Source organism: Sceloporus occidentalis, unplaced genomic scaffold (assembly GCF_023333645.1).
Source record: "Sceloporus occidentalis isolate IW3139 unplaced genomic scaffold, rSceOcc1.0.p SCAF_1, whole genome shotgun sequence".
Taxonomy (NCBI): Eukaryota; Metazoa; Chordata; class Lepidosauria; order Squamata; family Phrynosomatidae; genus Sceloporus; species Sceloporus occidentalis.
This window is the reverse complement of record NW_028316981.1, coordinates 285,987,793-286,012,741: the sequence shown is the minus strand read 5'-3', so window position 1 is coordinate 286,012,741 and position 24,949 is coordinate 285,987,793. Positions and strand designations below refer to the sequence as shown.

Sequence of the window (24,949 nt, the reverse complement as noted above, 5' to 3'; positions counted from 1 at the left end):
CTGCTGCCTCCATCGGATTGGATTGGTGACAATCTTGACAAGCCCTAAAAATATCACTGGATGCTGAAGGAGAGGGAATCCACCTAAAATCAATTCCTCAGCTGTTCTACATATGGAAGTGAAACTTTCTGTATAGTATTTTTCTTAATGAACACTTTATGTGACCAACCTCTGTACCTTACAGTTCAGAGGTAAGCTTACTTTGGTGGCCATTCATGGCAGAAACAGTTATAATTTGCCTTCCCTTCCCATTAGTCTTTTTTCTGAAATTGTCTGAGCTGCCTTATACCATGTAAAAGGAAAATGGATGATGCTATTGTTGTTATTTGAAGCTTTGCTTCAGATGAGTTCATGGTGACATTGATTTTAGATGCAAGTACAAAATCCAACTTCTGCTTCCTTTTAACATACCTTAAAAATAAATCTTACTACTGACGAGTGCTTAGTTGTGTACGATAAATTTATTTGCAAAAAGATGGTCAAGTACAGTATCTAGGCAGAATCAACCCATGCTTTTATTTCCATTGCATATAAAAATTTCATATGAAGGTATTTGACATACAGTACTATCCCATAGGCTGTAAGAGAGGCTAAGAAACCATTGAATTATTTGCAATGTTCACACAATTAGCCACTCGAAAGACATACCCAAAGGAAACGAAAACCAAACTGAAAACAAAAATATTGTTCAGTAATTCTGTTGTTATAGTGTCCCTTTTATACTATTTAAAACAAAAGCAATCATATTCCTTTGGGCCAGGGCTGCTAAAATCTACAGTTTGTGTCAAGAAGGAGGCTCTGTTTTTCCTTAAAAAAGAATCTCTCCTTTCACTGAACAGTCACATGCTACAAGGGCTGGGCATAAATGGAATGGCAATGAGGTATCAAGACTCTAAAAATTACACGATCAAGAACAGCAGCAAGAGACATGTCAGAACATCACTAATTTCTGCCAAAAAAGAGAGAATGATTTGTAGTGCTTAAAAGATCTGAAGGGTTAGTCACTCTCTACACCTATGCTACTCACATTCACAGATCCGTTTACAGACAATTCATGCTTGGGCTGCTTTAAATGTTTAATATTAGTGTTGGAGGGAAAAGAGGTTATGCTTTATCACACAGTATAAACATTGGCCTGATCAAGAGAGCTGCTGTATTAACAACAATAGACAACATCTGCACACACACCCTGCCCTTAAATAAAAGGAAAGAAACGTGTCTGTTGGATTTGATTTTAAGAAAGGCAAAAAATAATGTGATCCCTTAAGATGTGATTCAAAAAAGGGAACACACTCTACCAGTAGGCAGTGCTTATGCACAAGTATGTTAGCATTGGGGTTTCCAATGGGATCATGGATAAAAACCCACTGAATAGAGGTTTCTTATTTGAGATCAAGACTGGAAGTCCTTTACAAACACAAAAGGGGTGGTGAAGATATGCCCAGCCCATGTTCCACAACGACCTCTCTTTCAAATGCAGCAAAACAGAAGAAAATATTGTTTAAAGTTAAGGCACAGCCCTGGGACCAAAGACCTGCAGCTTTTAATTTAATATATCTATGTATTTTATAATTTTTCTCAACTCTTCCATAAACAAGCTCTAAGGTGATATAGGATATATTACAGGAGAGGGAAAATGTACAAAGGGAATATGTATACACAATATTAATTCTCTCACCAAGAGTTTCCAAATATAACAACACCACCCTGGCAAGGATGATGTTATAATAAGAACTTATAATTTACAAGTAACATTACAGTATATACATTACAATAAATACATGGTTGTAAACAGAGACAAACAAGACTTATTACAAGTAAGGTCATTTGGTGAGAAAAATATGCATGGCACGAATAAAAAAATAAATAAATGCGTTTTAAAAGAATTGTCAAAGTGTTATTTAAAATTCATTCCAAAGGTTTGTTTTTTTTAAAAAAAAACCTTATGAATGTAATTTGTTCTCCCTATAATGTCTGATAGCAATGGGGAAGAAGGGGGGAACAATGATATAAAACTAGAAATTAAAAGGAAACAAATACACCATTTACTGAGAACAGTAACTTGCAAGCTGAAGTGTGAATACAAATTCAGGTTCCTCTCTTTTTCTCACTCCCTCCTTTTCTCTGTATTGTAACCAATTTGATGCATTTTTCTTATGCAAACACACACACACACAATATGTAAAGTCACTTTTCAACAGTATTTTTTTTTCAAAAGCAGTGTGCAGTGCTAAAGCACACTTTGGCAATAGGAAAAAAAGAAGATTGTACAGTGCATTCAATCCCTGGCTCTAAAAATATTTTCTAACATGTGATTGTCCATGTGTATGGGTGCATTTTATACAATATGGTTTTCTTTACACCTGCTTCTTCAGCCAGAGTTTAATCTTAACAGGGCGTACCCTAACCAGATCCAGAAACAAAAATTACCTCATTAAAATGATGAATCTGGGAAATCCCACTATACTCCCCAAATTATTCACCTGACTGCAGCAATGTGCATGCTGCAAGGTCCTTCTGGATGCAGCTCTTTCCCCCCAATGTCCCTTGCTGGCTGAAGCTAGGAGCACCCCGTTTCATACAATTAAGCCTTCAGCGCCCATAAAATACCCTTCCAGGTCCATATTGATTTTTGGAATTTATATTGCTTTTTGTTATTTAAGATTCCAGGCACTCTTGAGGACTGAAGAAATGTTGAAGCAGTGAGGGGGAGGACACAAACGTATTTGGACAAGAACATGGTGAAATTGTTTCATTCAATTCCCCACTTAGTATTTTTGTTTTTCAATAAGTCACTGAGAACTAAAAGGAAAACTGGACACATTAAAATGTGTGTGTATGTATGTTTTTTAAAAAATTGGTACTTACCTATGTTCCAAAAATTGATTCAGTTAGCTAAACACAATGGCTTGAATACAATTGCTTAGTCCCAGCCAGAGCAGACACACCAATCAATTGAATAGCAAGTTGACATATTAGGTGAAACCCAGTGATTCAGTAGAGCTACTCTAGCTGGTGCTATCAACAGGTTTCAGGCCAAAAGGTTGTGTCCAGACTAAATTAGTCAGGCTGCAGCACCTTCAAAATCAAAATGTCAAGTCAATCATCTTGACTGATGAACTGAGTTCAGGGAGACTTGAAGCCTGAATAATGTTGTCTGGATCCAACTCAATTTATCTCTTTATTGTGGCCTTATCACTCAGCTATGTGACAAAGATGCTCAAGTCCAAGGATTACAGCATCTGTGCAGCAGGGACCTCACATGTGGCACAAAGTTGCACATATACAACAAGAAAATACCCAAGCATGGGCATTTAAAAAAATAATAAATCACAGCTATTAGAATCCCTTAGCCAGCATAGTCCCTGAGGGATTCTGGGAATTGTAATCCCCAAAAGGAATGTTCTCGAGCTTTGGAAAATACTCCAAGGTGATACGTCACAGCAGATGTATGATGTACATTCATGCTTCTGTCAAAAATGCAACTATGGCATAGATCAGATGAGACTGTCCCATATCATGCAATCTGAACATGAATTTGCATTTAATGAGCGCCACTGTGGACAGATTTCCCATGCATTTTATTTGCTGCATGCTGAACATAAAAAATGCATCTTTCCACATTATAATTTTCTCTTTAAAAAGAATGCTCTGTGTCTTGCTGTAATCAAGGTCTAAAGCAACAAGTCTGATTCTGATAGGCCCCAACTTACTTGAACTGAACTTACCTCCTACACAAATCATACAAAAAATGTATTTAGCTGCAATTCTATGCATACCTACTAGCAAGTCAGCACCACTAAAGTGAGTGGAACTTAACTGTGAGTAAAAATGAGTAACAGTGTTCTAAGGATGACAAAATTGGGGATGTGGGGAAAATGGCCCAGACTGTTTTCAACAAAACACGACAAAAATTCCACTACTCATCATTTGTAGATACTTATCTTAATTCTCCCGCAAGTGTAGCTTGTAGTGCTATGTTGTCACAACAGTCTGTATGCCCTTGTGTTCATTTTTGTTTTCTGATACTTTAAGCCTTTGGAACAGATAATTACTGATGTTACATGTAAAACCTAAAGCAGCCCCATGGGAATGGGAACAATTCAGTTAGCAAATAAAAATACTTGCATTTATCGTGAGAGAGTCACATTGATATTGGCCACTATGCAAATACCAAGTAAGCCTTCCCCCAACTTTTAATAGTGGCCTTGTTATTTGTCATTACTCTTCTACTCTTTGGAATGAACATGGCAGTCACTTATCAGGATTTGTGACATCCACCAGGGGGCTTCACCTCATGTTTGAGACAACTGCTTTTCTAGTGGCCCACTATATTTCAAAAAGAGGGATGGGAAGGTAGGCTTGAACACAGTATGCCCAATGCAATAAAGGCCAGGTCTGAAGGATTAAGCATCTATAAGGACAAAGAACTCTTTACCAATGATATATTGCTCATCTTAGAAAAGTTTAGGAGGGAAAACCGGAAATCAATGCCAATAAAGTAATTTCTGCACTACACAAGGACCGGGTGGGGTGAAAATAGCATTTTATAGTTTGCATTGTTCTACAAAAAACATAAGGTTAATTCATAACATTTGCATGAATTGCTATGGAAATCTAAGTGCAAACAAATATAAAATTCAATTTATCCAGTGTAGCATATATTTGCACTAAGAACTTGCAAGTTACTCTTTGGGCGGGGAAGGGGTGAAAAACAAACCAGTGGCAGATGAAGTTGCATTCTTTTAAATATAATACCTCAATATGTTTAATAATAAAAGTAAACTCTACAAAAAGATTTCCATTTTACATATTATACAAAATGCAGATGTTAGTGCAACCCACTGAGTTACACTTTTTTCAGTCGTGTGTCAGGAAGACTTGAAATTAGAAAATTATGCGATTTCCACAGCTTTATCTTCCTACTGGTAACAGATTCATGTTGTGTTCCATTATCTGAGTGCATTTTTCCCACTAGAAATCTTGGTTCTCTCACTGGCCACTTTAGAGTCTGGTGAAATATGCTACAAATTGCCTCTCTCATGAAAATTAAAATCCAATACAAAACACACACACATACACACATACATACACACGCACACACACTAGCTTTGGACCAGCTTTTACTCCTTTTGAAAAACATCCTGGAGTAGACACACATTCTGATCGTATCTGCCAAGTTGAACTCTTATTAAGCTGTTCTTTGCAGGTTTTTTTCCTTTGTTTTCCGATGCCATGGAGATGAACAATTTCTGGCTACAATATTCCTGAGTGCCAAACTGAGTAATCAAGTCAGTTTTTGATCAACAAACATCTCTGGCAGATGACAGTGAGGCGTGACCATGGTTGTGCCATGCACTTGCGGAACCATTTTCAATTTTTAAAAAGAGAGAAAGAGAGAAAAAAACAAAGGGAGCTACAGAGCCATTACACTGTTACGTATCAGGAGAACGTTCTTCTCGCAAACAAGGTTCTGTTTGGCTCTGCTCCTCCTCCTCTTCCTCCACCACTTCCTCTCCCACTTGTTCATCAAGTGGAATTTCAGTGGATTCAGAGTCCTGGGTGCAAAGAGTCTTGGAGTCACTGCAGCTAGTATCTTCTTCCACTTGACTTCCACTATCTTTTTCTATATCTGATTCACCATCTTCCTCCAATGTTAGTTCAAATTGGAATTTGTCTGTTTGGCCCTGTCTACCCTCCTCTTGGTCATCTGGGGCAGGAGAAGGACTCTGAGGAATTGTGCTCTGATACCATTCACGATTGTCCTCCAATGTGTCTAAGATGTCCTGGGCATCGGGGTGTACAAGGTCTGCCCATGTCTCCCAGAGGGGGTGAACAATGTAGTCTATAAAGCCCACCTGTTACAAAGCAAAATTAGGAAGGAAATATTATTCCAAATGATGTGGGAATTCATTTTGCAAATTTGTCTATTAAAATTAACCGAATGGAACACAGGCCCAACAGAGGTATTCTGCAACCTCTCCTTCACTCCACAACATCCTGTCTCTCAGATCATTTTCAAGAATAAGCAAATCTTGCTTTGGCAGACAGCTATTTTTTTTCTTTCTCACCATTAATTTATTCTTCCACACCAGATGATGACAACAGGGAACAAACTCCAAGTACCAGTCCCATTTAGAGTAGACTAAGTGAATAAATGAAGCCTATGCAAGCACTTCCTTACAAAATTCTGGTTGACTGAATGGATCTACTCTACATAGAATCAGTAATTAAAATGAAAAAGAGATCAAACAGAAATGTGGAGGGTAAATCCCTGGTCTCAATTGCTGAGGAATGACACTGGAGCTTGTCCCCACTGCGTTACATTTAAGAAAGAAGCTTGAAGCCTCATGGCTCTTCCATCATTGTAAAGAAAGCTAGCTATTGACTTGACTTCCAAAATGTAACTTCATTTCTTTATGCTGTTAATAGTTATCTTTCTTTTTGTGTAACACACTTAAGATTTTATTAATCAAAAGGCATTTATATGCTATCAACCCACTCTGCATTACAGTCATCCCTCGACATTTGCACCTTTGACACTTGTGGTTTCGTGGTTTCAATTATTCACGAGGTTAAGGTCACTGCACACGCACTCCTCCTTCTCATCCCTCCCAAGCTTTTCCCCTGGGGAGGGAAAAAGACCAGGAGGGAGCAGCCGGGAAGGGTGCACATGCCAATCCCACCCCTTTCCAGGACACAGAGTGGCCTCTTTCCCCAAGCAGCTCTCTGCCTTGGGAAGGGGTTTGGGGAAAATAATCCCCCACCCTTTCTGGGACAGGGAGCTGCCTGAGGAAACACAGCTCTCTTGCCTTGGGAGGTGGTTTAGGGAAAATGAACGTGCCCTCCTTGCTGCTGTGCCAAGGCTTCAGTGAGCTCCCTGAAGCCTTGGAAGGGAAGGAGGGAGCCACGAATGTATGCTCCCCTGCTCTTTCCACACCTCAGATAGCTTTCTAGAGATGTTTGAGGCTTCAGAAGGGACATGGGGTGCACATACATGCACTGTTCTTGGCCCCACCCCTGCTTTATTTGCGAATTTTGACTTTCGCGGAGGTCTTGTGCCCCTATCTGCCGTGAATGTCAAGGGATGGCTATAGATGGATTACCTGTGATTTTTCTACTGATGCATTGTGCTTATCACACATGGGACTTATCTCCATGCCCCTCTCTCTTTCTCGATCTCCCTGTCGGAAGAATTCTTCCATTATTCTATCAGTCCACTGGCGATACAGCTGGAGTGGCTTTGTTGGATTGCTTAAATCTGCACAGTGTACCATATTTTGTAGAACCTAACACAGACAAAGGGGGAAAAAGACTACTTTAGAGAACTTGCGGTGTTATTCTGCTGGAAACAGAGCTCTTTTTTCTATTTGCACATTTGGTGGGTGTGAAAACAGAATCACAAAAATACATGGAGTGCAAGGTTTATTCTGAACACCTAAGTGATGGTGTGCTGTGTGTTTTTCACACTGACATTAATAGCTTCCCAATTATCTCACATCTGTAGCTTCTGCCTCTACTAAAAGGCCAGGAATGTTGTAAGTGCAAGACAAATCTGTTTGAAAGAAATGTGGAAGCTCACCAGAAAACATCACCTGCATGTAGGGAAGTAATCCACTGACTGACAGAATGCAATGCTAAATTAGAAAACACAACTAACTTAAAAAAGTAATACAGTGGTACCCCGGGTTACGAAATTAATTCGTTCCGCCGCCGCTTTCGTAACCCGGAAACTTTCGCTAGCCGAAAAGCCCATAGGCGCTAATAGCGAAAGCCGCGATTCCGTGTGAAATCGCGCCGAAAAGCACCAAATTTTTCTTCGTAACCCGAAATAACCTTCGTAACCCGGAAAAATGTTTTTCAATGGATTTTTTTCGTAACCTGGAAATTTCGTAAGGCGGCGCATTCGTATCCCGGGGTACCACTGTACTTGGGAAAGATTATTAGTGCAAGTAGAAATAACAGCCAGTCTAGAAATCATAACATACAGGTCTACTGAAATGTTTATAATCAGAAAGAGAAGTCATGGTCTTAATCCAATTGCTAATCCCAAACAGAGTAGACCTACTGAATTAACCGATGAATGGTTAAAATCAATATTGGTGTAAATTCCATTGATCAATTGATCAACTCTTGTGATGCACAACTGGATTCAGGCCTATGTTTATAACATACAGCATTTTACCTGAATTCTGTCTGAGTAATTATCAAGAAGTAGAACTCCAGAGCTAGTCACTTTCTTGGTTTCAACCATCGTTTTCAAATCAGCTAATAGATTCATATGCTTGGACATATCTGTTGCAAGCACCTTGAAGAAGAAGACAAAATGGCAAACCATTAACACTACTGACAGCTTGAATTTATCATGAGTTGGTGTGGATGTTCAACTGGTGTAATACAGAAAACAACCCACACTGAAACAAACAGATTCTAAGGAAACACCAACTATACAACATTTTAAGAATCTAAAACTCAGCCAGGCAATAACAAAATCTAGGTATAGTAACTTTATCCAGGACATATGCCTAAGATGAGTATATATGGCTCACTGAGCAAGATTTTTTTTCATAACAAAAGGTGAAATGTAGAACAAGTTGAAATCCTATGAAATAACTCTTAAGTAAAACTGAGCTATTGGGTAGACAAGCTGCTAGGAATCTGCCCATTTAAAAAAAAAAAAGAAGGGTGCAAGATAATTACTTTTGAAATGGTACCTTCTACTATGTCCTGTTTTGAGTTTAAAATACTGTACAATCAATAATAAAAATGTATACATGTAATCTATCTTCATAGAGTTGGTCTGCATGCAGTGCAGAAATAGGAGAATAAACTCAAAAAGCTACTCACAATGTCGATGACCATCTTTCTCAATGACTGCCTCTGTTTTTTTGTCAAATTCTGGAAAATGTCACAGTTCTCCTCCTGCAGTAACTTGAAGCCCACAGCTAAATGATGGTTTTCCAGGACTGATGAATCATTGTACATCAAGGCAAGTTCAGAGTCTGAAATACAGTTGGAGGGAATCATGTTAAGAAAGCCTGTACCACCCTCCCCTACACAAACATTTTGTTTCTCACATTCTTAAGGCATTGTTTTTAAAGCATTAATTTTTAAATTACAAGTTTTAAATTATGAATGGATTGTTTTAATATGTATGCTTTTTAAACTGATCTTATGCCCATTTAACTTAGTATTTTAACTGGCTTTTGTGTTTTTTAACTGTTGTGTGTCTATTTATTGCTGTATTTTAATCTGTTGTTCCCTGCCTCAATCCATAAGGAGAGGTAGATAAGAAATAAATATCATCATCACCATCATCAAAAATATTCAATTTATACATTGGAACAGTTGGAATAAAATAGTGCATCTCTTCAACAGCTTTGGGCACATGTCCCTTTATACAACAGCTGGCATCTGTCAAATGGTAAATACACAGAACAAAACAGAAGAGAACTGGGTTTAGGCATCATCCAGCAACATTTGTCTGCATGTGTTCTCCACAAGAAGGGTTTTTTGCAATACCAAAAAAGCAAAAAGAAAACTCCAGCCATCTGAGGTTGATCATCAGCAAATCTTGCAAAAGATTCCGTATTTCTAATGTTCAAGTATATGTACACCATGTCAGATGGAGGAGAGGTATTCTTCCCTCCATTTCTGGCACTAAGATGTTTGTATTACTCTAGAGCCAAGCACATAAATAGCCAACTTGTTTCTTTATTGTAGTTTCAGAGAAAGGAATTGTAATAATTTGTTCCTTGTAAATCGATTTTACAAATCTTTTCACAGGACTTTCTCTCTTCCACAGGTATGTGGGTGTTTTTATGAAGACATTCCAAGCAACATTTGGGCAGAGTCTGAGCATTTAGACAAGAGCCTATTCTTGTACTGTGTCATGCGTATGTCCCTTTCTTTATGTTGGTCTGTCCGCAAAGGCAATTCCTAGCTTACCACTGTTGATCTCTGCCAAGAAGTGCAAGAGAAAAATTGTTTACTATCCAAATGCATATCTGAAACAAAAGCATGTGTTTATCTCAGTCTGTACATGACCTAGAAATCAAGTTGAGCTTATGTACAACATCTTGGTACAACCACAAAAAGAAACACAAGACCGTCGCCTTGCGTTTACTTAGGCTCCCTTAATGAGGCACTTGGAGGAAAAAATACAGCTGGAGTTCATTCCCACAAACCAATGTAGATGCTTTGCAATGAAATGCTATTTGTCATTTGCTGACCTTATTTTCTATTTATTATACTTTCCACATCCTAAAGCTAGTTGTGCATCTGTCTGCTCTACTGACTGTCCTTTTATTTAACATTTTTTTAAAAAGTTCTGCTATAAAATCCCTGAGGCTCAACAGGACTGCAGAAGCTCTTTTACTTCAATTTATTCTGCTGCAGTCTCACTCTCCTGTACCAAAGACGTGAGTCAAGAAATCCTCTCTTGTTCTTTGTAGAAGAGAAGACGTTATAAATGAAATCCTTTTTATTGAATAATCACATCTGACAGGTTTAAGTGCCAAAACAATATAAAAAGCTCTTCTTAGAAAAGTAACCTCGTATGTTGTAATATTAAATGATAAAAACCTTAACCTGCAGGATTTTGTATTTTTTTAATGTTATTTTAAAAGAGGGTAATAAGAAGGTTTTTAAAAATTGTTAACTACCATACAGTTGCTAAGATGTGGCGAGATCTTCTAATACTCATGGAAGAATACGCACAAGAATGTCTGAACACATTAGTATTTTATAAATGAGCTAGTTGTACATACTGTTTTCTAACCACAAACCCCTTTCCAAGGCAGACAGCAAACTGTCCTTACAAATATCTGCAAACAACTCTGCCCTAAAAAAAATAAGAATGTCTCTAACATCTTTGGACCACATTCATCCTTGTAAAATATTCTACATTCCCATCCAGTCCAAGCATCAAGTATCGTGTTTTTTGTTTTGTTTTGAGTTTTTTTTGCCCATTAGGTGAGATTCTTAGATGCAAGAATCAGTGGGTTGGAATGAAAATCTATTGGACTGAATTCAGATTTAAGTCATACTTAAGCGGAGCAGAGTCATAGCTTTGAAAGGGTCTGTTCTAACTATGACTCAATTTGTGTTGAAACAATTCTTTTTAAGAGGATTCCCTCCCTCTCTCACACACACCTTTGTTCAACTCTAGCTCCATTGCCATTCATACCAACCCAACATAAAATAATGATACTTTTAGGTACTCCAAGGAATGGCTTGATTCCAGAGTCCTAATTTCTGCTAATTTAAAACAGCCTGTAACATTTAGTATTCAGTTTGCAAGTGCATTTGGTATCAAATCAGAGCTTGTGAAACTCTCTAAATTAAATTCCTAATCATCCTCCTTGTAGATGAATCTTGAAATTAGATTTCACTAAAGGCACAGAACAACAAAGAAGGTTGCCCAAGAACCATTAAAGTGCACAGAAATAGATTGGAATATGGTTTAGAATCTAAATTGAAACCATTTTTTTAAAAAAAGAGCCAGATTTGGAACTTGTCCTTTATTTCAGGATATTGTATGAGTTTTGACATCATTTCACTGATTCAGTGGAATGCCTATATGCTTGGTAGACATGTGGGTGTAAAATGTGTGTTTAGGCAGTAGCCACATCAGACTGAAGACTGGGGCTCACATGGCTCAGTGCACCACCATTAGGTAGAAAAAATGCCAACATACAGAGAGAGAACTAGTATGTCAGGATGAAAGCTGCACTACAACCCTTCCCTCGGTCATGCTAGCTTTCCATGTACATTGATGTCCTCTTCTTTTTCTTTTAAAGAAACAAGCATTCTCAGCCATGTAAGATGAATAGCACTCAGGAATTTCATTTGTATGGCCCTAAGCCACATCATTTTTGCAATTAAAAACAAAACAAAAGCAACCAAAAACAAGCCAGAGTAACAAACAATTTGAATGAATCGAGGGTGAGTGGAAAGCTGTTCGGGAGCCAGTGTGAGTGTAGTGGGTTGAGTACTGGACTACATCTCTAGGGACCAGGGTTTGATTCCCAGCTCAGCCATGAAACCCCAATGTGACCCTGGGAAGGTCAAATGCTCTTAGCCTCAGAGGATAGCAATGACAAACCCTCTCTGAACAAATCTTGTCAAGAAAACCACACAACAGGTTTGCTTTAGGGTCACCATACATTGGAAATAATAATAATAATAATAATAATAATAATAATAATAATAATAATAATAATAAATCGTTTATTTATAGCCCGCCTTTCCTTGAGATCAAGGCGGGTTACAGCATCATGACAACAACGATAAATATAAACAGTGTAAGAACACACTTTAAAAACAGAATTAAAAACACAGAATTAAAACCATACAAAAACTAGCCAAAGTGCAGGTGCAAAAAGGAGGGGGGGGGGAGAAGCGTTACAACATCTGGGGGAAAGCTTGTTCGAAGAGAAAGGTTTTGAGTCTCTTCCTAAATTGGTCGAGGGAGGGGGTCGAGCGGAGATCTTCAGGAAGCGAGTTTCATAACTGCGGGGCTGAGGTTGAAAATGCCCTCTGTGCAGTCGTAGAGTGTTCCGAAGGAGGAACCCTCAGAAGTTGCTTCCCGGCTGACCTGAGTGTGCGGGGCGGATTATATGGGGAGAGGCGGTCCTCCAAGTACCCTGGGCCCAAGCCATTTAGGGCTTTATAGGTTAAATGACTTGAAGGCATACAATAACAGCAACAGGAAAACTTTTTGATCCTTTTATCTAACACGTGGGCAAACACTTCTCTCTGATGGCAACAGACAGTAGACAGGAGCTGACCACCTCCAAAAAAACAGAAAGGAAACCCAAAAAGTCACTCAATGGTTTTCTGCACAGAGAATGCCAAGTACACAGTGGGCTGTCAGTGTTGCTAGAAATAAACCACACTTACTTGTGTTGATAAGAAATTGGTTTGAAACCCCAGGGTGATCGACATCATGTATTGCACTGGCAAAAATAGCAGCCAGAATTTCCAGGTCTGTGAACACCGCCTAAGTGAAAAAGAGGGGGAGGGGGATTAAAATGAGTGACAGTCTGAAAGAGATTACTATAGGGAGAACACTTTTTAATGAAAGACAAGTGCATTGATTCCCCTGCTGAAACACGTAATACATAACTAACTATATCTACTTCTCCTTCTTACAGAAGTGATTAAAGCCCAGGCTTACAAAAGGTTTGGATCAATACCTGCATTCAGAACAACCCAAATGCCACAAAAGTGAACCATCTTTTAGAGAAAACAGAAGCTTGCACACTTTTGTGGCACTGTAGTTAGTTTCATAAAACAAATGTACACCTATAGTTTTTGTTTCTTCTCATAAATCAAAAGAGTTACCTTTGGGACAGTGTTTGTGGTAGTGACTTGCCATGTATTTTTATCATGTCACTTTATTTTCAAAATGCCTAGTTATTGGGAATGCACTGCAGTAGGCATAGTTAGAAGCCAGGAGCTATTTTTTCCCTCACAAGTGAAAGTATTTCTCTATCTATAACCAGCAATTTCAAAAACTAAGCCTCAAACAGAAGCTAAATCCTAAACATCAGCTTTAGTTATACATGCTTTTATTCCTTTAGCAAAGGAATTTGTTTCCTGGTCAAGAATACTTTCCTATCTGTTCTCAGAGCATAAGTGAAGCATGTACAGGCATGACTACAATATAATTTAATCTGTCATTTACTCTTTTTTTTAAACAGAACTTTCTTCCTGTTTTTCAAAATGAAGCTAAACCAGAGAAAGTTTTTCCTACTTTATTAATCTTTGTTTCAGTATATAAAGGTGTTTAATGTTTATTTTTTTTAAAACTGAACTTCTCCTTTTCAAATATTTATATTTACAAAAAACTTTATCAGTACAGTTTACCCAGAGGCACTCCAATGTTCACTTTAGTTTTGTTGTTATACAAAGTTATGTTGGAAGTAAAATGTAGCTACCATATATTAGTTTTTGAGTTTTTCAAGATTTATAAAAATGTGATGGCTAAGGAAACAAATTGAACAAATATGAACCATGCAAAGCACTGGTAAATTCATATTTTTTTCTGTCTATACTGGAATAAAAATGAGTAAGGGTATCACAATAATAAATTAAAATTACTATGCATTAATAGCTTGACTAAGGCCTGTTACAGACAGCCAAAATAAAGCTGCTTCGAGTGACAGTGGAGGTATGGTGTTTCAATGATGCATGCATCCTAAGAGTCCAGAAGCCGCACCAAAGCCACACTCCAGTCCTTAGGGCTGCATCATTGAAACACCATACCTCCACTGTCACTCGAAGCAGCTTTATTTTGGCTGTCTGTAACAGGCCTAAAATAGATGTAAAATATACCTTCAGCATTTCATAGCTAAAATCTGAACATCTATATTTAACCACTAAATTTCTGCCATTTCCTGGCTGTGTAGTTTATGCTACAGGTTTGTGTTTGTTTTCTTTGCCATACTGTGAGACCTACTTCCAAAGCTGGGGTTGACAACAGTACGTGTGTAGACTGTACAACATCTGCAGCATGTATGTTGTTATGATATGCCACATCTGCATGATAATGGTCTTCCAGTGTCATCAAATAAGTTATTAACATGTCTGGTGGAATTTTAAATGTTTTTAATAAGTCCCGCTCCTGCAGTTAAGATAAAGAGAAAGAAATACGCTTAAAACATAGGCAAGAAACGCTGAAAAGCAAAACTGAAAAGCTACTTCCTTTTAAACTTACCTGGAAAATGGTGTACATGATGACTGTCAAAGGTCGGTTCCCAGATATTTCAGCAATCTTAAACACCTGGAGGCCCCATTTATTTACATCTTCTAGTTCCTAATATGAAATCAAACAGAAAAAGTATTCATCATCACGTTTTCAAAGCAGTCTTATGTGAAATAACAATAACAGACTGTTACTACTTAAACTAATTCATATTCAGAATTGGTTCAAAACCTAATCTTCCAGAGATTAAACAGGAAGGAAATGTCTTCCTTTAAAGGACAACTACTAAGAGGAATCTGCATGAACAGAAGTGAAATTTCTCACAATATGTTTTCCAATTCCCTTTTTGGAAGACAGAAATCTGGCTTATACTGAGCCAGATCACTGGTCCGTCAAGCTAAGTATTGTCAACTCCAAGGTTCCAGACAGAATTCCTTCCTAGTCCTACTTGGAGATAGCTAATATTCCTTGGTGGGCTTCCACCCATTTCTGAACCATACCTGACTTGCTTAGTTTCTGATGTCAAGTATGCTCAGGGTGGTATTATTTTGCTTTGCCACAAATGCAGTTTTAACAACTGCTCTCCTTACAACAACTATACTAGAAGCTGTGACTGTGATCTCATGCATTTTATGACAAGCTTCTGAAATATGTGAACAGCTGGCTGAGAGCTTCATGGCTCTTACCTTGGCCAGAATATCTTCTTGGTCAGTTTTGACTCCAAATTTGGGGATGCTAGAATTGGTTAAACTGGAACTATGCATCAGTTTCTTCACCCCACTGATCTGAGACATAGGTCGTTTCTTCTTCTCTTTCTCCTTCTGTGTTGGGGATGGGATTTCCACTTCATGCTGTTTGTCTTAAAAAGGAGATAAAGAAAATCTATTATTGTCCTGTATACTAGACCTATCCTGTGGGGGGAAAATCAGTCTCAAATCTTATACAGCTTTCCCACCAAATATCCCTGAAATTAATTTAGTTAAAATAAGGGTGGGTGGGTCAGTGGGAGAACCAAAAGCTGTTGGCTAGATAAAAATCTCGCTTCAAATCCACACTTAGCCATGGGTTTTCCACAGCTTTAAACAGACCACTCACTCTGAATTTAAATTTACCTTTGGCAAGGGAAAAGTAATTTCCACACAGAGTGGTGAATTCCAGCTATTATTTATCTAAAATAATGTATATTTATTTATTGATATAAAACAATAAAAGAGTATTATTTTGGAACTGACCTTTGACAGTCAACATCTAAATCAATTTCCAGGTGAGTTTAACATGAGGTACCTTATATTGTTTTTATTTTATAAAACAATATTCGTCTTATGTAAAATAACAGAAGTACTGTGGTACAGCTTCTTTGTATGGTAATGGCAATGTAAGGATAGCATGAAAACTCAAGTTCCATTCCAAAGGACACTATATAAAACACTAAAATTGATGGTGTAGTTGTGTGAGCATTGGACTATGACTCTGGAGACTAGGGTTTAAATCTCTGCTTGGCCACTGAAACCCACTGGGAACCTGGGACACATAACACTCTCTCAACAGCCTCAGAGGAAGGCAAAGGCAGACACCCATCTGGATAAATCTTGCCAAGAAAACCTCGTGATAGGTTACTTTAAGTTGAAAATGACGACGGCAGGAACAACAATATAAAATAATAAATTTTTATTTATATACCGCCCTGTGGTGAACCAATTCGGGCGATTTACAACATTAAAATGACATACAGCATAAAAACAATATATGAAAACAACAAAATATTCTGAACATTACTAATGCTTTTTAAAAAGTATTTATTTCTTGATTGATCTCAAGTGCTCAAGATTTATAATATTACTATATTTTTACTTCTAACAATATTCTGAGGTGGCCTGAGCTGAGAAGCCACTGATTATTATCAGATCTGAGTATGGATTTGAACCCATTTCCAAAATCCAACCTATCATACTAGCACTGTCTCTGAACACTGTACATGAGATGAGGCAACAAGGATTAATTGTTTTATTTTAGGTATTCACGCCAAACATTTGGACGTTAAGGTTGCAAGAACAGACTGGAAAATGGCTTTCAGACAGAACTAAATAGTCTCCTTTCCAGTGCCAGATAATGGATGTTGCTTCAGATGTAGGACAGCAAACCAGTATTTGTGTTGCTGCAGTGTGACAGAATTAGGATAGATGCCTAATAGTTTAGTTTAATGTCATTTATAGAAATACTGTATGAAACAAGATTTGGGCATGTACATGCATTTTATTATAACAAAATGAAAATATCACCTGATAGAATATACATCAATGACTCAGATTTATTTATGAGTCAAGATTTTACCCCATATCACTTTCTCAAACAAATCTTCAAGAACCATTCCTGTCCTGAACAATTCCAGACAGAGGTAATGCAGTGAATGAAGAGAGAATTAAAGGAGAAATTATTTTTCCCTCTTTTTAGTTAAAAGAGAGTGATAGAATATAAGAACCCATGAAAACTCAGGAGTATTTCAACAAGCCTTTTAATATGCAGCATGAGACAATGGAATGTTCTTCCTGAAAGATGACTGGCATAACAATTATTTTATGGAAAGTGCTGCCTGAACAAAGACAAATATATTTATATTCTTAATTATTCTCCATTTTTAGCACATCTGAATGATAGATAATCCGATAATTGCATAGAGTTTTACTCTCGAAACAGCAGTTTACGAAGAAGGGGGTGGCATTAATAAAAAGGTGAGTGTAAAACACTCAAGGATTATAATATAAAGTCTTACAGAATAGTATCAATGAGACTACATAGTATAACCACAATCCAAGTTTATGCTCCAGCTACAGGGGTAGAAGGGGAGGAATTTAAAAGATTCTGTGCTGGCATCCAGAAAGAAACTGATCACATAAGACAAATTGATAGTCATAGGTGATCCAAAGTAGGAAACAGAGAAGGACCGAACATAGGACAATTTGGCCTAGGATCAAGAAATGGAGCAGGAAAGAGGATTTTCAAATGTTATGAGCCCAACCGTTTGTTTATTGCAAACACATTTTTAAGGCAACTAAACCAACAAATGATGGACAATACAGAAATCAAATAGCTGAGTGATTCTCAAACATAGGTCCTCCAGGTGTTTTGGACTTCAGATCACAGAAGCCCCAGTCAGTTTGGCTAATGGTCAGAGAGTGTAGGAACTAAAGCCCAAAACATCATCAAAATGGCTGTTCTGGAATTTTCTTAATTTACACACACACACACACACACACACACACACACACACAACCTTGCCACAAACAAAGATCATGGTGCACATCAAAAACATCTAAGAATACACTTCTTTATATACCACTACTGTATATATCATTTTTTTAAAGGGTGAGAGATCTGTAGCACTTCACCTTTATCTCTGTTTTATTCAGTACACTCCCCCCCCCTCCCAGAACAGACTAGTAATTACTGGAAACAGCAAAGAATCTAGAACAGATCACTGCAAACAAGTGAAAATGTCACCAACTTTCAGCCAGAGGCATTCAAACCCTCCAATTCTTTTCTTGCTTCCCCCTGATCACCAATTAAAGAAAACAGGGAGGATGGAAAGAACGCTTGAACTGGAGAAAACCAACAGTAGCTGAAGCATAATGACTCGTATGTGCTCCTTGATATTTATGGCTTCAGTCATATGCACAAAGTTTAGAACCATCAAAAGGGAGGACTTTAAAGTTGTCAGACGAACTCAAGTGAAAGGAAAGATTTTGGAAGATTTTAGATGGGACATGGAATTCCAAGGGATTTCCTAAGGTTTTGTTCAAAGCAAGCAGCTAACACTATTAGTGCTGTGTGCATTTTTCAACGCTGAAAGTCTCCTGCCCTTGCTTCCCATGCACAAAATAATTTCTTTAAAAAAATACTGCACACTCATTCAGTGGGTCTTATTACATCCATTTTTCAAGCTGTCTAACTATACTTGAAACTGGGAAATGAACAAAATATGATTAAAAGTGTTTCTGCTCAGGTTACGAAGCAGTGATATATTCAAGTCTCTTATTCCAAGTCTCAGGCCAATTCTCAAGTCTCTGCTTTCAGATCTCAAGTCAAGTCTCAAGTCTAGGAGCCAACTTTAACAGAAAAAAAACGAGATGGTGGTGGGCTCTGTATGATGTTTCAATAACAGAAAATCAAGATGTGCACAAAGTTAGGGGAACAATTAAATTATCATAGGCAATTTATCAAAATTTCATTTTAGAAAAATAAGGTCTGCCCAGCAGCCTGTCCTTGCTGCACACTGAAAGAGCCTTCTAAAGCTTTTCCTAAGAGCAGCAGGCAAGACTTGCTCCCCACAGCATGGGGCATGTTTCTTAGAGGGGACCAGCAAGTGTGTTAGGCTACTGGCTTGAAATGAGGGTCCACAGGAAGCACGGGCATGCTGTACAGCAAACATAAAGTACCATTTGTGCCATGGCAGGCAAAAAGCAGTGAGACAAAAGCCTTGTTCAAAGGATAAAAGCTGTTTTTTTGTTCATTAATGTTTCTAGATGAATTTAGGCCTTCAAGTCAGTAACTAAATTACAGTATACAAGTTGTGAGCTGAGTCAGTGTGTCATTTATTGCTGAGTCAAATCCAAGTCAAGTCATTAAAGTGACTTGAGTCCAATTCAATCGACTTTTTACATGACTGCTGTGAAGATGAAGTTGCAAAATAGCAATAGCAGGTACATTTCTATACTGCTTATCAGCACACTTAAGCACTCCCTAAGCAGTTTACAAGGTGTAAGCTAAATGCCTCCAACAATCTGGGTTCTCATTTTAGCGACCTCAGAAGGATGCAAGCCCGAGTCGATCTTGAGCCCTTTTGCTAGTATTGAACTCGCAACCTTATAGTTTGTGAGTGAGTGGCTGCAGAACGGGCATTTAACCACTGCGCCACCAGGGCTCCTTATGCCATGCAAACAAATTTTGTTTGCTCCAAAAGTCAGTAGTCAAGATTTTGGGGAATGGGTCCTTTGCCTGATTCCATCACTGCAAAAGGAATCGAAACAGTTGTTTGTTCAGCACCCTCAATCAAATCACTATCCCTGATTGCACTCACCTGTCAGGTAGTGGCTAGCTTTTGGCATTGTGGTGGTGCTTTCCAATAACTGACTCCTTCACTTGTATTCTCACATGGTACAATGGCATGATCATTTGGGTTAGATTTAAGGCTTGAGCCCCACATCTATTAATGATCCCCAAAGATCTTTAAAATGAATTGGTCTGAGTTTGCCTGATGTGGCGTGAATCAGCCCTGTTTACAGGATAGGCTTGATTATAGTCTAAAGGGGAATATATTTCCTTAGGGTTTGTTTTTTATTTATTTTCACCCTTCACATAGAAACAGAGATAGATAACTAAATTCTGAGCTTCTTTAGTGAGCTAGAGCGAGAAAATTCTTTTAAGTGGGTCATCTCTGCAGGCAATCTTACTTCAACCTTTCTCCCCACCCCAGTTTCTGAAACTAAGTTGATAACCCTTGTCAGGATTCATAAAGTCATGAATTTTTATACCTTATCCACTAGCAAATGAGAGGGATGTGGATTTTATTTCAAGTGCATCTAGATGAAATAGTAAAAGAGAAACTATAGCATGAACAGGACAAATACTAGCACGATTAAGAGTTATGTAAAAAGGGTCAGCTCTGGTTCATACTGGGATAGGAGCTCATAAATGAATAAAAGGGGCTGTAGGCTGTATTTCAGAGGAAGGAACTGGCAAAACCAGTTCTGAGTATTCCTTGCCTAAGAAAACCCTAAGAAATTAATGGGAGCACTGTAAGTCAACAGGCGACCTGAAGGCACATACAGATATACAAACATAAGAGGAAGGGAAAGCATTACCCTTGTTCCTTCTGACTTGCGACTAACATGGAAAACAACAAATCTATATCAGAGAGCCTCTTGTATCTTCATGCAAGTCCGAATCCTGGAAAATTGGGCTTGGGAACTGAGCTGAGGGCCTCTACACTTACCAAAGGCTACTGGCTTCAGTGTAGTTGTAATTCTTCATGTTAGCAAAGCAGCAGAGGTTAGTGGGGCTAATGCATGCCCCTAGTCATGTATTTTTGTAACCAATATGTGCAATGGCTGAATAGGACTTAATACAATAAAAGTATCAGTAGTAAGATTCTCTTCAACTTACTCCTGCTTTCACAATAGCCACTGACAGAATTCTAAGTTAGCAACTGTCAGCACCAGCAAGGGACATCTATTTCTATGTGTCTTTCCATGGCACAATGAGGCCATGGAAGTGGTTTATGCTGCCATGCTAGCAGGACAGTAACAAATCTAGTATCTGGTGCTGAATTAGCCCTCAGTAAAATTTTGGATCAAATTCACTTTCCTTTTGGAGAACATGGTATGAGTATAAATTTGTGCTTTCTGAATTGTGTAATACAGCTAGATACCCATGCTTCATTTACCAGAATGCCAAATTAGCAGCAATGGTATAAATCAGAAATTATGAATATATTATTGTTCGTGAATGGCTGTCTCTGAGGTTTTCAGCTATGTCAACTATCCATAATAGCCTCTGGGCTCACTCTCCAGAAGGTGATTATGAGGGCTGGGGGATTGTCCAGAGAAGCATGGAATATGGTACAGGTACAGTATGTAATGGGAACTGGTGAAAATATAGTGCCCTACTTTGTAGAAAGGTAATCAGTTCTTTTGATAGTGCAAAGCCACCACTTGATGCAATGCAATGTCTGCAACATTTATCCATGATGCACATCAATTTGTACTTTAAAACAACAAACCACAGTCCAACTTCTAAAAACTATTCCATATTGTATTTTCAAACTTCCTCCACATTAAGTAATTTTTGGCTGAAGATATTCTCCAAAAGCAACTTTCATGGATGTAGATGTATCAGTCCTTCTCATCATCACAGAGAAAATGACAGCCAGAAGATTAAGGTTGCAAGCCAAAGAAACATGTTGGGATGGAATGTAAGACCAGGATCCAACTGTGTCATTATGCTGGCCTAAATCTGTTGCACTAGTTGTTCCACTTCTCTCTGTTTGGAAGAACAAATCTACACAAGTGATTCTATTATTTCTAGAGGCTTAAAGCAAGTAATTGCACTTCTCTCAGGGTGATTTCAATGCTCCAAACTGTAAGTGCCCCTAAGTGTATGTGTTGCATGAAGTTTCTGGTGCCACAGAGCAATCTGCTGCAACAACACAAGCTGGTATCTGTGGTATGTAAGTGTTCAACACAGTCTGAGTTTTGCTTGATGTGGCAGCATTTCTCACTTATGGACAGAGAAACCACTTACTGAAATCAGCATGTCCCTACAGCTATGAGAATTAGGATTATCAACAAACAAACCTTACAGTATTTGCCTGCATGTATTGGCGAATGAAATCCTACTCAGATTATTGAGAAGAGAACTTCATAAAATTCAATAAGACTTGAATTGACACCTTCTACATGTGAACAATGCTGTCCTGGCAATATTAGCAATGTTTCTTGCACCTGAGTACTGAAAATAGATGGAATGATCAGGATGGCATAAGGATCTTTATAGGATAAGCTCTGAAAATGGGCATTAGCAACAAAACTTCAATTAATCCACTCTTTTAGAGGTCACAACAATTAACATGTCCTGTTTTTTCTTCTTTGTTTTTGTTTTAGAGAACTTGGAATATGCTGTATTAAAGTTACCTCAGATGAAACAAATTTATTTCATAATCCAGACAAAACACATGGTAGGAAAATAAGATGTGTTCCTCTAACCTTTCCATGATGAGTAATGTGTAGGAAGGAAAAAACAGGAAAAAGCACAAAGCTTACCTAAAAATGTGTTAGATATATATTCAGAGACCTGATTCCCCGATCGGCTCATTTCAGATAAGTGGGTTAGCTCTCGATTGAGCATTCTTTTGAACTGAAAAGAGAAGAGAAACATATGTCAATGGCTGAAAAATGCATACCTTCATCTAAGAGAATTCAAGTTTTTAAATGGTCAGAATCACATTTCAAAATTCAGTAAGCACTTCAGTTTAACAGTATGATAATGGTAAAACCAGATTTTCAGGGAAAAAGTCAAAATAGTCTCATCAAATGTATTATTCTTACACAATTTTACATAAATGCATCAGAAAATGCCACATAGCCCGAAAAACCTACAAAAAAGCATCAGAAACCGATTGTAGGCATGAGTACAGATCAATTTCACTGTTCTCATCAAATAATTAGGAAAAAATGAATCACTGAGATGTTTCTGATATATACCCACATCCCACCTTTGTTCTACAGAAGAAAACAACCATTTTCTTGAGTTATCATATTCCCAAAACATGTTTCTCATTTTCACATGATGCATACAAGTTTTACCTGAACAGGAAAAATTCAACCCACCTGAACAATTTCAAGCCTCCTTGTAGGAAGGCATAAGTAAAAGGTCAACTGCTCTTACTTACTCACTAACAGTACCATCTGTGTATCTAAATTCAACCACACACTGTTTTAAAAATATGTTGTTGTTGTTGTTGTTTTAAAAAATCCAGCTGCTATGGGAGCCTGAGCACTTGTAAATACAAAATAAGGAGTGTGTAAGGAAAACAAAACCCACTCATTTTACTAAGATCATGAAAATGGAGATGGAATCACCTATTCCAATTATCAAGTGACAGTATCATTTCCTTCAAATATTTGGTACTGCTACGTTGTTCTGCCTATCTAATTTGTACATAATACTTGATTTTATTACCCTATTCTGTACATACAGTATTTATGAAATTTTGAAGACTGTCAACACGTTTCTCAAAAGACAGCTGGGAAAGCACACACGTGTCCTGCAGCATAAACTTTGCCCACTTCTGCCTTAAAATAAGATATGCTGGGGTGCAAAATATGTTTTAAAGGAGAACTGCATTTCTGGAAGTGTAGTTTTTGTTTTACACCCATACAGCTCAGTGTTTTACTGCTGAACCACCATATTTCAATAGTCACAAAAACAGCTATATGGGCACATGCAACTGTCATAAGTTGTCTATGCAAACCCTGAACAATCCAATGGAATGCTACACTAGTTTTAAGAGTTTTAGGTTTGAAAAAAACTAAAGAACAGGCATGTACAGTGTAGTAGTGTTATCACCTGTTTCCTGCCCTTTTTCGGATTTGAAGCTGCAGCATTAATAATTTCTGGTGATCTTTGTGGGGAAGGAGTAATAAGTCCAAACCCCTTGTACTTTCTGAAAAAAACATAGGGCCCCAAGGTAGAAGGCTATGAGCTGGGAAGCATAACTAGAAGTGTGTAAAGACTCCAGAAAAAGATTCACAGTTCATATTTACTAGATTAGGAAAATGTACATTTTTAATTAATAATTCTCTTAATTTTTCATATAGAGCAAAAGACAGAAATCAGATTCCATGTTAAAGAGTTATTCATGCCACTGGATTCCACCTGGCTCTTAAGGAAGCAGCCTGTTCTCCTGCATAATGCTTAGAAGAGGTCTTACTTCAATCATATTTTGGATATAAAACCTGCACTGGGCAAGATACACATTTGCATTACAAATGCCTCTATCCACATTCTTTTTCAGCTCAAGAACAAACAGATAACACGAGTAACAAAAGTGAAATTAAAAGCGATTTAAGACATGTCCGGAAAAAAGATGTCAGTGTAGAATGAAGAGATAAAATGACCTACAGTGAAGAACTCTGCATTAAGTATGTTGTCTCATCTTAATGCAGCTACTACACCCATTTGTTAACCATTTTTCTCACAGGTTATTGCAACAAATCAGTTAAGACTCTAACAACATTTGGAGAACAGTAAATTCTCACTTTTGCTTTAGGTGCTTACAACATTTTACTAAACATGCATTTTTTCCCTGAAGAAGGTCCTCTGTATACAAATGGTCAGAAGAGGAATACTCTTATCATGGGCCCTAGCAAGAAGCATGCATGTGCTGACCCTCACCTGGAACTGTTTTGTGAAGAGAAATTAGACTATGGTTAGGATCCCTAGTATTTTCCTGTAAAGGGGATGAATGCAAGATAATGTAGGGGAGTCAGAATGGCTCTCCTCTTCTCCAAATCCTTCCAAGCCACTCCTCCGCCTCAAGACTTTTCTCACACAAATGTCAGCACATGCTCATTTCCTCTTTGCTACTGACAAACTATTCCCAGCAGATGAGAGCAGTGAACAGGTACTAAATGTAAGCAGAGGTGAGCATATATGTTTTCTATATGTCTACTGGTAAGTGCATAG

General features: G+C 37.9%; 1 protein-coding gene across 6 annotated transcripts in view; it reads right to left on the bottom strand.

The window, feature by feature from the left end:
* Window positions 1–442: 442 nt before the first annotated feature.
* LOC149324013 (3',5'-cyclic-AMP phosphodiesterase 4D) overlaps window positions 443–24,949 on the bottom strand; it is a 534,014-nt gene continuing 509,507 nt past the window's right edge. For all 6 annotated transcript variants that reach the window (XM_089495362.1, XM_089495382.1, XM_089495369.1 and 3 more), the window contains 9 exons: window positions 22,525–22,618; window positions 15,397–15,569; window positions 14,723–14,821; window positions 14,465–14,629; window positions 12,904–13,003; window positions 8,848–9,002; window positions 8,186–8,308; window positions 7,107–7,289; window positions 443–5,858 (listed from right to left, as the gene is read on the bottom strand). In XM_089495362.1, coding sequence (XP_089351488.1) covers window positions 5,436–5,858; window positions 7,107–7,289; window positions 8,186–8,308; window positions 8,848–9,002; window positions 12,904–13,003; window positions 14,465–14,629; window positions 14,723–14,821; window positions 15,397–15,569; window positions 22,525–22,618 — 1,515 coding nt within the window. In that variant the 3' untranslated portion in view covers window positions 443–5,435. The remainder of the gene's footprint in view (window positions 5,859–7,106; window positions 7,290–8,185; window positions 8,309–8,847; window positions 9,003–12,903; window positions 13,004–14,464; window positions 14,630–14,722; window positions 14,822–15,396; window positions 15,570–22,524; window positions 22,619–24,949) is intronic.